We start from the raw sequence: 14,635 nt of genomic DNA, 5'->3' as shown, positions 1-14,635 counted from the left end.
GTTCGGCTCAAAATTATTCGGCCTTTTGACTTATTCGGCCGAACGCTGAAAGTGCTATTTTCTCTATTTTCGGCCGAATAATGTTCGGCCGCCGAATATTCGGTGCATCCCTAATCTGAGTCTGTGATTCCTACACTGTTAAAAGCTAGGAAATCTACTTCTAGTAAGAGCTACCATCGTACGTGGAAGACATACATTGCATGGTATGAGTCTCCTTGGGGTTCATCCTCGCTTCAACGGGGGGTTGAAAAGAAACTGGCCTTGGGTACATCAAGGGCCAGGTGTCTGCCTTGTTGGTCTTCTTCCAACGATCTTTGGCCACACACCTCCCTGATGTGTGCCTTTTTCTTCAGGGTGTCCAACATTTGGTTCCTCCACTGCGGTCTGCCGTTGCCACCTTGGGACCTCAATTTGGTGCTTTTGGCCCTCCAGAAGACTCCTTTTGAGAATCTTTGGGAGATTCCCCTGCTTACAGTTGGCCTTTTTGGTGGCTATCGCCTCTGCGCGCAGGGTGTCGGAACTAGCGGTGTTATCCTGTCGTTCACCTTACCTGGCGATTCACAGAGAGGTGGTTGTTCGTCGTTCCTTCCAAAGGTTGTCTCTGATTTCCATTTGAATGAAGACATTGTGTTGCCTATCCTGTGTCCCAGGCTTACACAGCCGAAGCAAATTGCCTTGCATGCCTTGGATGGGGTTCGGGCAATTGGGGTGTACTTGGCAGCTACGGAGTCTTTTAGGAAATCAGACTCCCTATTTGTGCTCACGGATGGGCCTCGGAAAGGATTTTCCGCTTCCTGTGCGATCCAGATGGATCAGACAGTGATTCAGGCCTATTCCATCAAAGGTCAGGTTCCTCCTTTTCCTGTAAAGGCTCACTCTACTAAGGCACTTAGTGCCTTTTGGGCCTTCCGTCATCAGGCGTCAGTGACGATGATTGCAAGGCAGCCACCTGGTCATCGGTGCACACTTTCGGAAAGTTCTGTAAAATGGATATGTTGGCATCTGCGAATGCTTCTTTTGGCCACAAAGTTTTGCAGGCTGCTGTTTTAGAGGACCTGGTCCTCTTTTGAAGGTGTATTCTTTTCAGGTGGGCTCCAGTTGTTTTTGTTGAGCTCTGGTTTACCTGGTTGGCTATAGTTTAGCCTTGGGAGTTTTCTTTTTCGCTGTTCCCACCCCTCATTTTTAACACTGCTTTGGGACATCCTAATGGTTAAGAAGATCAGGAGCTGTGTCCATCAATGAACAAAAGAGCAAATGGGATTTTTGACTTGCCATACATTGACAGACACAGCACCCAGCCCTCTGTGGTGTTGTAATTCTTCTGATACTGCTTGTAACAAAACGGAGTACCCATAGCAGAGAGGGAGTATACCCCCTGGGACTGCTCTTAGGCGTAGCCAGACTTTTTTTCCACCTAGTGTCCTGCTCTTGTAGGGAGCAGTATAACCCAATGGTTAAGAATATCAGGAGCTGTGTCCGTCATTGAACATCAGAGAAATGGATTTTACGGTAAGTCAAAAATCCTATTTTTATTTTCCCATATCAAAAGCTGGAGTAATTTTTTGTGAACCTGGTTGAAAATCTGCTTTTTTTTTTTTTTTTTTTTTTCCCAAGTTTGACTCTCTAGATTTTATTTCACCTATTTGTACATTTTTCCTTCCTCTGTAGACACCTGGATGAATAAAATCTGGGGACATAATGTGACAGAGTTTCAGAAACGCTTTGATGCCACAGAAACCCAGAATGAAGGACCTCGGCGCCTAAAGAACCTGTACTTTTTATACCTGATCGAGCTGAGAGCCATCACCAAGGTCCTCCCTTTCTTTGAGCGACAATCTTTTCTACTTTATACCGGAAATGAGACTAAAGACCTGGAAACAAAACGGCTGCTGATCGATATTCTGCATGAAGCCAAGTAAGACTCATGCTCTTCATTGACATCTTTTATACAGTAGAGCCAAAGAGCTCAGAACCCCATTTAAAGCCCTACTACAAGGAAGCAAGGCTAGAGGTAGAAGAATAACCTATAACCCTGACCTTAATCCTCGCTCTGGCAGGCTTCCCCCACACTGTACTACTAGTCCATGGAAGCCTTTTCTCTTCTAGCGGGCGGTCGCACTCTTGTCATAAAGTTAAATGCAGGACCAGTGGTCCTACATTGTACCTGAAGGCAGGGAGGCCCCACACAATCAAGCATTAAGAGAAGAGGGCAGTAGCCTGCCAAAGCACAGAATAGATATGGCTCTACCCCTAGACTTAAAGAGCATATTTAACCTTTTTTAGTGGAGGGTCCCCCTGCCATTTTCACAATGACGAACGAGTTCAGCGTTAAAGCTCAACTCTTACATTTTTTTATTTTTTTTTCCCCCCCAAAAAAGCAGCTCTTCTTTTAAAACTTGCTTCCTCTGCTTATTTAAGTAATCCGTTTTTAACAGCAAGATGTCCATGACACTGGCCATCAGTTGCCCAGACTAAAGACATACTGTGATCTCAGGGCACCATGAACGCCCCACCTAGGGGGGTGTCACCGCATCGCCCTTCATTCACAGTCAGCTGTGAGACCCTGAATTGTGTAACAGTTCATAAAAGCTTTCAGTAGTTAGTGTCTCTAAACTTAAAAACCGAAATGTAATATATTGCTTTATACCAGGCTTCGATGTGGTAGCTGCAATCTAGTGTCCATCAATAGTGGAAGTAGTGTTGGGTGATATGATACTTAGTAGTTCTAAAGGCTGGAGGTTTTTTACCTTCATGCATTGTGTGCTGCTCTTCCAACAGCCAACCCCCCCCGCCCCCCCATACTCATCTGAGCGATGTGCACAAGAGTCTTGGCTGTCCTGGTACTCCCTCTCTTCATTGGCTGTGACAAGCCATTGGCTGCCACTGCTGTCAATCACAGCCAGTGAGGAGAGAGCGGGGGCTGGGCCGAGCCGTAGCTCTGTGTCTTATGGACACTGGAGTGAGCATGGGCCAGTGCCCCCATAGCAAGCGACTTGTTATGGGGGGCATTGGTCAAGGTGGAGGAGCACCAGCAGGGGACCCCAGATGAGTATTGGGGCTGGTTTTGTGCAAAAGAGAGAGCAGGCAGATATGACCTGTTGTGGTGGGAGGGGGGTTATAAAAGCCAAACCTTTTTAATATTGTCTTATGGTTATGTTGACATGGGTGTACTTAACCACTTCTCCTTAGGTGGACGTCCTATAACGTCCTGGAGTTTAAGTGGTTAAATCTGAATGATGCCTAAATATTAAATATATCAAATATAAATCGGCCGGCACTGGCTGTTTATCATTGAGCTGACCAAAGACCAGATGGACCCCGGTCATCTTGATGACCCTTTGGAGGCCAGGCACGACCTTATGATGTCACTTCCAGCCTCGGCAGATGTAAACACAGCATTTTGCTTGGCTGAGAAGCCGAGATCGTGTGTTTTTTTTTTTTTTTTTTTTTTTTTTTTTTTTTTTTTAAATCTCAGGCTTTTCAGCCTAGAGGCGAGGTCTGGGAGCTTACAGACCCCAGATCTTGCTGTAAAGAGGACCTGTCATGCCCTATTCCTATTACAAGGGATGCCTATATTCCTTGTAATAGGATTTAAAGTGAACCAAATGTAAAAAAAAAAAAAAAAGTATGCACCGTGTGCTCGCACGCAGAAGTGAACACATATACGCAAGTCATGCGTGCATATATAAACTGCATTCAAACCCCACATGTGAAGTATCCCCACGAATGTTCGAGTGAGTGCAATAATTCTAGCTCAAGACCTCCTCTGTAACACTAAACTGGTAACCTGTAAAAAATGTTAGTGTTGCCTATGGAGATTTTGAAGTACCAAAGTTTGGCGCCATTCCACGTGTGCGCAATTTTAAAAAGCGACATGTTTGGTATCTCTTTACTCAGCGTGACATCATCTTTTACATTTTATAGAAAAAAACAGGCTACCTTTTTAGTGTTTTTATTCATTAAACTTTTATTTTTTTGTCAAACGCTTTTAAAAAATTGCTGCACAATTACCGTGCGACCTGTAAAGTTGCAATGACCTCGATTTTATTCCCTAGGGTCTCGCTAAAAAAAAAACCTATGGTTCTGAGAAATTTTCTAGGAAAAAAATGATGATTTTTCAATGTAGGAGAGGAGTGCCAAAATAGGCCCGGTATGGAAGTGATGAAGCGATATCTGTGTGAAAGGATGGGTTTGCCTGCATGGGATACACAGGTGTTCAATGCAACTGCGTGCAGGCAGTCCCATTCATGTCAATTGGGCTTCAGCAGTTGCACGGACACAGCGCCTGGCCCCGATTTGAAATCGATGCAGGTGCATGTTTCCCAAAATGCAAATTGGGAACAGGTGCGGTATCTGCGCAACTGCTGCGGCCCAATTGACATGAATGGGTCTGCCTGCATGCAGATGCAAGGAACATCTGTGCATCCCCTGCGGGCAAAGACGGCTCTTGCACAGGTGTATGCATTGATGTGCCCAATGTGAACGTGGCCTTACTATAAATGTAGAGTATTGACACATGACTTAATACACAGACCTAGAACACTGATAAGAATCCTTATTTTCAGACTAGTGACAGTCTTTTACAGCCTCTAATAAGATTTAAAAAATGAAAGTCACATAGCTAAAATAAATATCCTTATGTAAATTGAGCCTAAAGGTATTATCTACATTCCATTACTTGTAAGTGTTATTGCTGGTCAAGTTATACTTCTTTCTGTTTTCATGTTTTAGAGATTTCCCCCTGCATTTTGATGAAAATTCACTTTTTGCTGGTGATAAGAAGCTAGCTGACCGCTTAAAGGTAACGTAAACAATACAACTAATATTGGAGTCTGAGGATTGGGGCTTTCTAAATTGAGGGCTTTCTGTGGTTTTAAGAACAATTGTGATGCAACTGTGTGATGATCTCTTGGTATACGAGATGCAAATGGTAAATCTGAAAGCGAAACTAAAGTGTTTTTTTTTTTTTTTTTTTTTTATTACAGAAGAGATTCCATAGGTCTCTTCTGTTGTAAATGCTTGTTCGTGCCTGTCAGGATTTTTTTTTTTTTTTTCTCTCTATGCTTTGACATGTGATGGTGCTGGGACGAAGCAGGTTCTGTGTGCACATGCAGGAGTTGCATTATGCCGGCCTAGCCAAAAGAAAATTGGCAAACACAGGAGAAGCCCCAAGAGAAATTTTGGCTGTTGCACTGCTGGCAGGGGTCACTTTGCATTTTTGCACATTGTGGCATACTTACCTTGCAAGAGTATAGTTGCACTTAATGGCAAAAGTTTTATTGGGGGCCACAAAACCTGTGTGTGGTTTAGTTCCGCTTTAAAAGAGAACATGATTTTCCCCTTTAGGGCAAAGCCAGCAGGTTTGCATTATTCCCCTTATATGCCTTCCTTTGCTCCATTCTGCATTGGGAACCAAATAAATACCCGATGCTTCTAGGTATGAAGTAGTGATCAATCGATTATCGGCAAAGCCGATATATCGGGGGCCGATATGCACTTTGCCCGATATATCGGAATCGGCCTTTTGATTTACCGATACTTCGGGAAAATGCTTGTACCGGAGTGATGCCTGCAGCTAGACATATCACCCCGGTACCGGTGTCCATAGCCAACGGTTGGCTGTCTTGTAATGACAACCGATGCAGCTGAGAAGCCGCTCGGCTGTCATTCCAAGGAGCGGGAGGGGATGTCGATGTCCGCTCCCGTGGCTCGCCCAGGTCTCCTGTCCCACCAGGAGACCCGGGCATCCTACCTTCACCGCCACCGTCTGACCGGGTCTCCATTTCTTTGAATTTGGCGCCGCCAAGTACCCGAAAGTGATGTCATGACATCACTTCCGGGGACTGGCGGCGCCAAATTCAAAAAACGCACAGCATTCAAAACAGCCAAACTTGGCGCTTTAAATGCTTTTAAGGGCAGAGGAGGGGTTTGGGGTCTTTTAGACCCCCAGATTCCTCCACCACAGTACCTGTAGACACTAAAAAAAAAAACAAAAAAAAAACCATTTTTTTAATGTCCGAAAATATCGGCCGATATCCAATGACCATACTATTGATCGACCGATATAGTTTTTTTTACTGCCGATACCGATATTTTGAAGTGATGTGACTTGTTTCATGTTACAGCGCTAAGCAAATCCGTTCATAGCCCATTGTAAGATTTTTAAGCTATGATTACGAAGACTCTTATTTCCCAGATTTTTCCTTCAGATTTTCAGTGGCTGAACAGAGCAATGGAAGTTTATGTTGCTGGGAGGTGGGCATTAAAGGGAACACCTTGGCTTGCTCTGCTTCAGTGCAGTTCACTTTTGAGAGACTGAATAGAACTTGGAAAGTTTCTTGGCAGGCTTCTACTTTTTTCCCTACCAGGATTATCACATCTACGATGGGAACGAGATACAATTGGTCACAGATTTTATAAATGGATAGCTTCCTTTTTTTTTCTTAGCTGTGCTGCAGCTAGGCCTGCTTATCGCTACTGATAATCAATGCAGCTATACATGTGACAGACGTTACCTTTGGGTGCCCATGTTTCCTGTATGTGTCTGTTATTTCTGTTATTTCGATTTTGCTTTACACAATCACAATGTGTGTTTTTTTTTTTTTTTTTTTATAGGAAGAATTCCGGCAGCACTTCAGGAATATCTCTAGGATTATGGACTGCGTTGGTTGCTTTAAATGTCGCCTTTGGGGAAAAGTGCAGGTAAGGAGCCAGGAAATCACCTAAATTATACTCAAACCTTTCCCGCTAGCCCTGCAAGAAGCAGTGTATGGTCTTTGAATTTTGTGATCGCTGTGATTGGGTGTCGGATTATATGATTTGAAAGCCCATCTTTACCGGCTTCCGGTTTGTCACTGTGGGGTTTATTTACTAAAACTAGAGGGTGTAAAATCTGGTGCAGCTGTACATGGAAGCCAATCTCCTTCTAATTTCAGCTTGTTCAATTAAGCTTTGACAGAAGCTGATTGGTTTCTATCCAGAGCTGCGCCAGATTTTGCACTCTCCAGTTTTAGTAAATCAGCCCCAGTGTGACTGGGAGCTATTGGTGGCTGTGCAGTCCCTGTATCCCACAGGACTGAACATACTACCAGCACAAAACTTCAATGCCAGCTATATGCATATATCTGGCAGCATGTCATGGCTCACCTTCTTGCCGCTACTGATTTACATACAGTTATACAGTGGAAGGTGTTAAAGTGTAACTTCAGATAAAACTGAGTTGCTTGTGTTGAGTGAGGAGAAGCTGGAAATTTGTCAGCTTTTCACTTCAGTTTTCCTCTTACTTTCTGTTTAAGGGAGCAACAAAGACAGCAATGAACCTAAAAAGAGAGGCTTCAACTCTTCCCTGCCATAATAAACTTTTTTTTTTTTTTTTTGCCAACTGTGTATCCGTTGGATTAATTTTCCAACTTTCTCTCTTGGCAATCACCATCACTAAAGAAGCAAATTTAAAAGATCTTTTCACAGAAGAAATTGCTGCAGGATTCAACCCCCTCTTTTATCCAAAACTTTACATAAAGTTTGGTTGGTGGTGTTCTTGGATCGCTGTCCCATGAACAGTGGGTATAGAAAAGAATCGTCCCCCTTTTTTAAAATAACATTTCGTTGCTTTGCAGCCTGAAATGAACACGCACAGTTTTTGTTTTATCCAGCTGTATATAGTCCATGCAACTTATAACATTCAAGTGAAAGACATAACCCCAACATGACAGAAAAGAAATAAAAAAAAATATATATATATATATATATATATATATATATATATATATATATATATATATATATATATATATATATATATATATATATATATAAATTTTTTAACCTATGATGTATGATCAAATCCTCACCCAATAGTGGTTGATCGTGTCTTCTGCTGACATCGTAATTAAATGGTTGTGCGGTTTGGAAAGCGCTGGACAGTTGACGGTTACCTTGTACAAATATAGAGGTGTCTGCTGCGGTAACCAACCACATCCTTCCTTTCTTACTAGCTGTAGAAAAATGACAGCTGGGGTCTTTTTTGGTTGCTAGACAACGCAGACAAAAGTTTTGGAGTTCGATTCCATCACTGCTTGACACTGTTTTACTGAGGTTACACCGGAATTGGTCCCAGGCGACTAAACAATGTCATATTTTTTGCCTCTATAGATAGAATGTGCAATCCTGGTGTTCTGACTCCTAATTGTGTTACCTTGTACTCTTGGAAACCGTTAGTTCCGGTTCACACTGAAGCGGCACGACTTCGGGGGGCGACCTGTGAAGTCGCGTGCACAGCGACTTCGGTGCGACTTGCACAGACTTCACAGAATGAATGTCTATGCAAGTCGCTCCAGGTCGCCCCGAAGTAGTACAGGAACCTTTTTCTACGTGGGAGCGACTTGTGTTGCTCCTATTAGAACGGTTCCCATACCACACAACGGACCGCGACTTGTCGGGCTGACAAGTCGTATTCGTGTGAATGGACACTGTTATTGTTTACATGACTGTCTATTGTTGTAACACTATGTTCTTTTTTTTTTTTCAAATAAAAATATATTAAAAAAAAAAAAAATTTTGGAGTTTGCCCCTTTATAACCCATTTACACTCTCTCTCTCGCATTGTAGTAACATGAACAGTGCACAGCAATGCATGTTACATGCCTTACTGTGTTGCAGTACCATTCATTTTATTAAACACCCCAACACACTAAGGAGACATACCACCGTGGAAGCGGGCTGCTTTGCCAGAAATGGTGCATGTCCAATTTTTGGCACATTAGCAGCCTATTCATTTCAAAGGGCTGCCTTTTAACATTTTATAATAAATGGGATGTAATGCACGCAAACATGCCAAAAATCAGACTTGCACGATTTTTCTCAAGGCACCGCAATGCTCCCCTGTGCATTGCCTTAGTGTTGGGGTGCCTACCATGCTTTGTGGGAAGCACTGCCATGCATTGTGTGCTAAAATGCTGATGCATTACTTTAGTGCGATGGGGTGCAACTCAAAATGAATGCAATTGTAATGCATAGTACATGCACTGCGCTGCTGTTCATTTCAAATAGAACCCCCCAGTGCACTAAAGCAATGTGCCTGCTTTTGTCCCAGTGCCATATCATGATGTCTTGCATTTCCAATAATGTTACATGTCTGATTTTCAGCATGCTTGGGTGCATTGGTAGCCCTTTAATTTCAGTGGCCTGCCTCAATGCAACGCATGTGTGTTTAAAGCATCACTTATGTGTATGTAAGGTCTGGGCTGATTCGCTCTATCTTCTCATGTCTCTCTGTCTGTCTCTATTGCTATATAACCTGTAGTGTTCATTGTATTTTATGCAGACTCAGGGATTAGGAACGGCACTGAAAATTCTGTTTTCTGAAAAACAAATTGAGAAAATGCCAGAAAGTGGGCCGTCCTACGGCTTCCATTTGAAACGCCAGGAAATCGTAGCCCTTCTCAATGCGTTCGGAAGGTCAGTACATGTAAATTGTAAATGCTTTGTCTTGTTGGGTTTTTCCTCCTGGATGATGTAGGGATGATAGGGAAAGTCAGCAGGAGGGACGGTACTGCCATTTTGGTCTGATCCTGAAAACTGAAATCATCACTTGTCCATAATTCGTTTTTAATAAAAGATTATATAGCTGCTGCGCCTAGTAAGAATTTTAATCTGCAGAAAATTTAAATAATGCAAAAAGCTGCTGACACAATATTGTGAAATAAACAATATAGTAAACCTAAAAAAGAGAAATGGTGCAGCGCTGTAGAATTGATGACCTAAAGCAGTTAAGACATCCACAGCCAGAAAGATAGTCCCAATGGATTTCACATAACAGAGTGCAGCTTAAAGTGTACAGAGGCCACCACTGACATCCAACTACACAGCCTCTTACCATCCGTCTCTGACCTTCATTACAAATGTCTAGAAATGCAGTGTTCATCTCTCCAGCGGGCCCTTGAACTGACCACAACCTCCTTCTGCTCTCTCAAGTGATCACCTCCAGGACTTAAAATGTCTCATGCAGAAACAAACAAAACACTCTTCATAGTGCAGGCGTCTCAAGCCAGTTTATTAAATTTATCCGGAGGAGCTGAAGACTCAACACTGGTACATGCTGGGATGTGGCGGCCATCTTGATGGTTTGAAACGCTGATTGAGTCTGTAAAGACATGCAGGTTTTTTGCTGCTATCATATAAGTGAGATTTTTAAAATAAATTTAATAGTAAACTGGCTTGAGATTCCTCTACTATGAGGAGTGTTCTGTTCGTTTTTGCATGAGACAATATTTTAAGTCCTGGAGTTGATGGCTTGAGAGAGGAGGAAGGAGGTTGCTGTCAGTTCAAGGGCCCACTGGAGAGTTGAACACCGCATTTCTAGACCTTTGTAATGAGGGTCAGAGACGGATGGTAAGAGGTTGGGTGTCGGTGGTGGCCTCTGTACGCTGGTTTTAGCTACACTCTGTTATGTGAAATCCATTGGGACCATCTTTCTGGATGTGGATGTCTGAACTGCTTTATGTCATCAATTCTATAGCGCTGCACCATTTCTCTTTTTCATCATTTTTTTGTTTTTGTTTTGGGTGGACTTAAAATGAACCTGTCATGATGGCTTCATGTATACTACTAACATAGTTACTAAAAACAGTTTGTGTAACAAGCTTTTACAAAGTATTTGCAGATCTTTCCGCCAAGCTTTGAAGCCTTCTAAGCACTCTTCAGCTCCACTTTAAACATACTGTTAGCAGGCATCAGTAAATGTCAGTGCTACATGAAGCTTGTCGAAAGCCTGCTAGCAGCTTGTTTAAGGTGACAGTCAGCAGCTGTGTTTAATTTTCCCAAAGGGATACTGAAGAATTCTATAAGGACCCATTTACACCCAGTCCCACAATGGATCTCCTTTCACAGAGCAATGTAGGAAAGACTGACGGACATTCAGAAGGCAATGCTGCTGCCTCCTAAATGCCTGTTTTTTTATTTTATTTTAACAGCCGAGAATATTGCACCATAAGGCCCCTTTCACACATGGAAGTCCGTCGGCGGACTCCGTTTTTCTCAGCGGGGGATCGATCCGCCGTTCCCCCGCTGAGCAGGCGGATGGGAGCTCTGTCTCCGCGCTGTGTGCGGAGACAGAGCTGTCAGGTCCCTGCTGTTCTCTATGGGGGAATCGGATGAGAACGGACCGCCTGTCCGTTCTCATCCGATCCACTGGACGGATGGAAAATAGGGTTTCCATCTGTCTAGATTTGACGGATCGGATCAGATCCGATGCCCCATAGGGATGTATGGGGCATCCGTTCAGATCCGCCTGAAAAACTGACAGGCGGATCTGAACCTTCTGCTAGTGTGAAAGGGGCCTAACTGTGAGCCTGGGGTTTGTTTGTATCATTGTTGTGATGTGACCCACTTTAGTTGACTGGGTAGCTTTTGGTGATAGTACTGCGTTCACTGTAAAGCACAACAGTCAGTCACCATTACTCTGCTCTGCCCCTCTAGCACTCACTGGAGCGCTGGGCTGTGGAGGGGATGGGAGAGGCACTCCTTTTGTTCCATAGAAGTATAGCCAAAAAAGCATTGACCATACTTATCCTTAAGTCTGCAACTAAGCTGCTCGAAGCTTGCAGAAAGCGCTCAAAATGCTCTGCAAAAGCTTGCTGTACACACTGCTGTTATATATTCAAAGACCTATATGTACTAGACCCGATAGTACAGTTCTGTTAGAACCAAGCAAGTATGAGGCGGTATTCTACTCTATTACCAAACACTCAATGGGCATAGTGGCAGTGATTCGTGAACCTTGAACCCATAAACGCTTTAAAACACAATGTTATGGTTGATCACTTTGTGCTTTTCATGAGACTAATATGTTTACCTTGATGCAAACTCCCAGATGTCAACCATTTTTCCACTTCCTTCCTGCAGGATTTCTACGAGTGTCAAAGAGCTGGAAAACTTTAAAAGACTTTTGGACAACGTGTGACAGCAGAGAGACAAGGACCCAGAAATAGGGAAATTTGCACTATGGTGGCCCATACTTGTTTGACAAGAACATCCTTGGTCAAAATCTGAGAATCTCCATTCTCACTGTGAAAACTGGTCCTTGGAGGACTTTCCTGTGTATATTGTAAAATAAATATGCTTAAGATTTTTCTATTTACCGTGACTTGTAACTGCACTTCTATCAGACACCCTGATGAAGCTTTAATCACATTTTTATAAGGGGATAGTTTTTTCCTATCCCCAAATAACGAGCATCTGTTTCATCTGCCTTGACCACTTCTGTCCAGTGACTGCTTTGTGTATCTGCCTCACCCTGGCATATTTGCTGACTGCTATAACCTAACCATGCCTTTCTCTGTTAATAGCAGGTGTGTTGGTGCAGCAGAGTGGGGCGTGGAAGGGTACTTTTTATTATTTAAAAAAAGAAATGCATTTTTGACAGTCAAACCCTTCCCCTGTGTTAGATGATCTTTTGTTAAAAATTATTGTACTAATCCTGGAAAGGTCATACGATCACGCCATAATAGTAGTCCTCTCTCAGAAAGAAGCCCTTACTGTTTATTTGCAGGGTAGGGGGGTTGAAAAAGTGGTACTTCAATCAAAACGTTTTTTTTTTTTTTTTTTTATTCTTAGGGTGGAAACTTAACTTGTATCTCTTTTTTCCTGTCTGTGTCCCTCCTAAACAAAGCAGATGCAAGACCACTATGCATTCCCTTTATTAAATTAATTTAAAAAAATTGTAGTTGTCACTTAACTTTTTTTTTTTTTTCAATCATGGAGAAAAAAAAAATAGACCAAAGAAAAAAAATTAAAGGAGATATATATATATATATATATATATATATATATATATATATATATATATATATATATATATATATATATATATATAAATATTTATCTCTCATGTATGTATGTGAAGCTCAGTAACTCAAGCTTAATTTGTATATGCCTCCCTAAAAGGATTCACACTTTAGACAAATTTTATTTAAAGTACAATAAGTACTGTATAGATATTCTAAAAATTACAGTTGACTTGTCCATGGTGGGAGCAATCTTAACGGGGACACAGACCGCAATAAAGCTTGACAGATCATTCTTCTCTGGTCTGCTCTATCCAAAATTGTAAAAATATTATTGAAATGTTTTGGTTGGAGTTTCACTTTAAGGACCTTGTTAACTAATGACCTGCCCAGATGGCCTGCCCTCTGGTATGGAGCATTGACACTCACATGGACCTTGGTATCTATTTTGAATGCCAGTCTGCTGTTGGTACTCAGCCAGCTGCTCACTTGTCCTCTGGTGTCTATGAAAACTTGTAGGAGGGACAGCTGCTGCTCATCTGATTGTAGGGATCCTGATGACCGGCATGAATCAACAAGCCCTGTTGTCATTTATTATCAAGGCACCCCCCCACTTTCCTTTCCATAGTTAAGGCCATACTCTCATGTTTTGGGCCTGCTGGTGACCCTCAGACGATAATTGGTTGGTCTGTGTAAACCCTAACTTGCTCACCTGATAGCAGTCGCCCTATTCTGAAACGTAATGCCTGTAGAAAATTGAACGTAATAACCCTTCCACACCCTTCTGCTACAAAGTGACAGAGCAGAGACATAAAGAAGTGTGTGGTTTTTGATATGAGACGGCTTTGTTGCATGGAGCTGCACCTGCACTTTTCGGGTTAAAAAAACACAAACAAGAGAGCTGCTTGGTAGGTGGTCACTAGATGGTGCTAGAGCACAGTTAATGAGCTCATCTGCATGGATTGATGTATGTTGCTATATAAATAGTTAATGAAATAAGGCATGTATCCACAGGGTCCATTAAAAAGGTTTATTGAGCACATGAGGACAAATTAAAAGGCTCTTTGAAATAAATGATGTTGTGCTAAAAAGCTCTCTGACATTGTAAAGATGACTGTAATCTCATACCAGACTTCGGTACCTCGAGAATCGCTGGATAAGCGAGTGACTCCAAGGAAGAGGTCCGAATCCGCTCCAGAAACGGTGTTCCATGTAGAGAGGTTGTGCAGCAGATTCCAACAATCCAGTGCACAGGAAGTTGCTCGAGGCTGGGCAGGAAATGACCTCACAGGAACTGCAGAAGGCTGGGAGGAAGCCACAATGTTCACAGGATAGAGGCTTGAGTCACAAACAAAACAGTTGCCATGACGATGCGTTTCGCAATCTTGCCACAGCATCATTTATTTCAAAGAGCCTTTTAATTTGGCCTTGTATGCTCAAATCTTTTTATGGACCCTGTGGATACATGACCTATTTCATGATTTATATAGCAACATATACCGTGTTTCCCCCGAAAATAAGCCTGGGTCTTATATTCATTTTAGGTACAAAAGATGCATTAGGGCTTATTTTTGGGGGATGTCTGATTTGTTCCGTCTTCTCTCCCTCTCTCCCTGTCGGCAAAGGAGTCAACATCCCTGTAAACTCTAGGTAAAGTCCTTGTGAAATCATTTAATCCAGTGGTCCTCAACCCTGGTCCTCGGGGCCCACAAACAGGCCAGGTTTGCAAGATAACTGAAATACATCCCAGGTGATATAATTTGCTGCTCAATGATTGCAGTATTCTAGTCTGCATCTCCCCAAGGTAATACTTAAAATCTGGCCTGTTAGTGGGCCCTGAGGACCGGAGTTGA

The 14,635-nt window shown here is 42.6% G+C and overlaps 1 protein-coding gene across 1 annotated transcript in view; it reads left to right on the top strand.

The window, feature by feature from the left end:
• Positions 1 to 12,136, top strand: part of ERO1A (endoplasmic reticulum oxidoreductase 1 alpha) — a 91,018-nt gene extending 78,882 nt beyond the window's left edge. The window contains exons 11-15 of the mRNA XM_082242702.1: positions 1,669 to 1,915; positions 4,732 to 4,801; positions 6,616 to 6,702; positions 9,323 to 9,456; positions 11,902 to 12,136. Coding sequence (XP_082098828.1) covers positions 1,669 to 1,915; positions 4,732 to 4,801; positions 6,616 to 6,702; positions 9,323 to 9,456; positions 11,902 to 11,959 — 596 coding nt within the window. The 3' untranslated portion in view covers positions 11,960 to 12,136. The remainder of the gene's footprint in view (positions 1 to 1,668; positions 1,916 to 4,731; positions 4,802 to 6,615; positions 6,703 to 9,322; positions 9,457 to 11,901) is intronic.
• The last annotated feature ends 2,499 nt before the right edge of the window (positions 12,137 to 14,635 follow it).

Source organism: Pelophylax lessonae (genome assembly GCF_965119305.1).
Source record: "Pelophylax lessonae genome assembly, chromosome: 13".
Taxonomy (NCBI): Eukaryota; Metazoa; Chordata; class Amphibia; order Anura; family Ranidae; genus Pelophylax; species Pelophylax lessonae.
The sequence above is the reverse complement of the archived record's forward strand: the minus strand, read 5'-3'. Positions and strand labels throughout refer to the sequence as shown.